Source organism: Austrofundulus limnaeus, unplaced genomic scaffold, assembly GCF_001266775.1.
Source record: "Austrofundulus limnaeus strain Quisiro unplaced genomic scaffold, Austrofundulus_limnaeus-1.0 Scaffold1091, whole genome shotgun sequence".
Classification (NCBI taxonomy): Eukaryota; Metazoa; Chordata; class Actinopteri; order Cyprinodontiformes; family Rivulidae; genus Austrofundulus; species Austrofundulus limnaeus.
In genome coordinates, this window is record NW_013953493.1 from 52902 (window position 1) to 54162 (window position 1261).

The 1261-nt window shown below is 43.4% G+C and overlaps 1 protein-coding gene across 2 annotated transcripts in view; it reads left to right on the forward strand.

The window, feature by feature from the left end:
• wdr59 (WD repeat domain 59) overlaps positions 1–1261 on the forward strand; it is a 21873-nt gene that overhangs the window by 3204 nt on the left and 17408 nt on the right. For both annotated transcript variants that reach the window (XM_014030610.1, XM_014030611.1), the window contains exons 3-6: positions 217–352; positions 489–574; positions 645–725; positions 824–861. In XM_014030610.1, the coding sequence (XP_013886064.1) occupies positions 217–352; positions 489–574; positions 645–725; positions 824–861 (341 nt within the window). The remainder of the gene's footprint in view (positions 1–216; positions 353–488; positions 575–644; positions 726–823; positions 862–1261) is intronic.

Genomic DNA, 1261 nt, shown 5'->3' on the forward strand with positions numbered 1-1261 from the left:
GGTGTTGTTGTTAATGGTGTTGTTGTTAATGTTGGTGTTGTTAATGTTGTTGTTGTTAATGGTGTTGTTGTTAATGGTGTTGTTGTTAATGGTGTTGTTGTTAATGGTGTTGTTGTTAATGTTGGTGTTGTTAATGATGGTGTTGTTGTTGATGGTGTTGTTGTTGTTAATGTTGTTATTGTTAATGATGGTGTTGTTGTTGTTGTTGTCTTCCAGTCGTCACTTCCTGTACATGGTGAATCTGGAGGCTCCGTCTGAAGTGCCYCGTAAGATGGGACATCACAGTAAGTGGGACTTGGGAACGGTCCAGTGGAACCCTCACAGATCAGAGGCTCATGTTTTTGCTGCCTCGGTGAGTTCTGCTGTTTTTAAGTCGTTTTTTTAAATCTGACATTTTTCTTTGAATAATAGAAGAGTTGATGTGGCGCGAGTCCTCCTGCAGCGATCGTTTGAATGCTGCTGTTTTGATCTGATGTGTGTGTTCTCAGATCAACCAGCGCGTGGATCTGTACTCGTGGAGGGACGGCTGTGGGGAGGCCCACACCTCCCTGCAGGGACACACCCGGGTCATCAGGTAACAGYAAACAGAAACAGGTCTGCAGGTGTGCAGGTCTGTACTCACCATGCTGTGTTGGTCTCCTCAGTGATCTGGACTGGTCCTGGTTTGACCCGCAGCTCCTGGTCACCAGTTCTGTGGACACCTACATGTACATCTGGGACACCAGGTCAGAGAGTCACACAGAAAAACAGACGTTCTCGTGGTCCGTCCATCACAGGAAGAGTTTTCAGACGTGTTTCATGGTAAATGTGTGTGTTTCCACAGAGACACTCGGAAACCCACAGTGGCTCTCTCTGCTGTCGGTGAGTGTTCACACACACACGACATCCATAAGGTTCATGTCAAACTCTGGGTTTATTGGTGGAGTTAAAAACACAAACTGCTCATTAAATAACTAAACTTGTTGTTTTTAAATCATACGGTTGTTTTCTGTCAGGAAAAGCTATGGTTTCAGTTTGTGCACCACAGAACCCATGTGTGTCACTTCAGGCACCACAAATGGAGCTTAAACAGTTAATCCCTCATTTTCTGCTAATTCACTAGCTGTGTTTCCATTCACCATGAAAATGCGCAAATTAGAATTTTGAAAATAAATTTGCTCAATGGAAACAYGTCAATTTTGAAAAAAATTACGTTTTTCGACAAAATGTTTTTGCWCTAGGATGAGGTGGTTTTTCAGCCGTATCGAAATTGTTGTTTTTC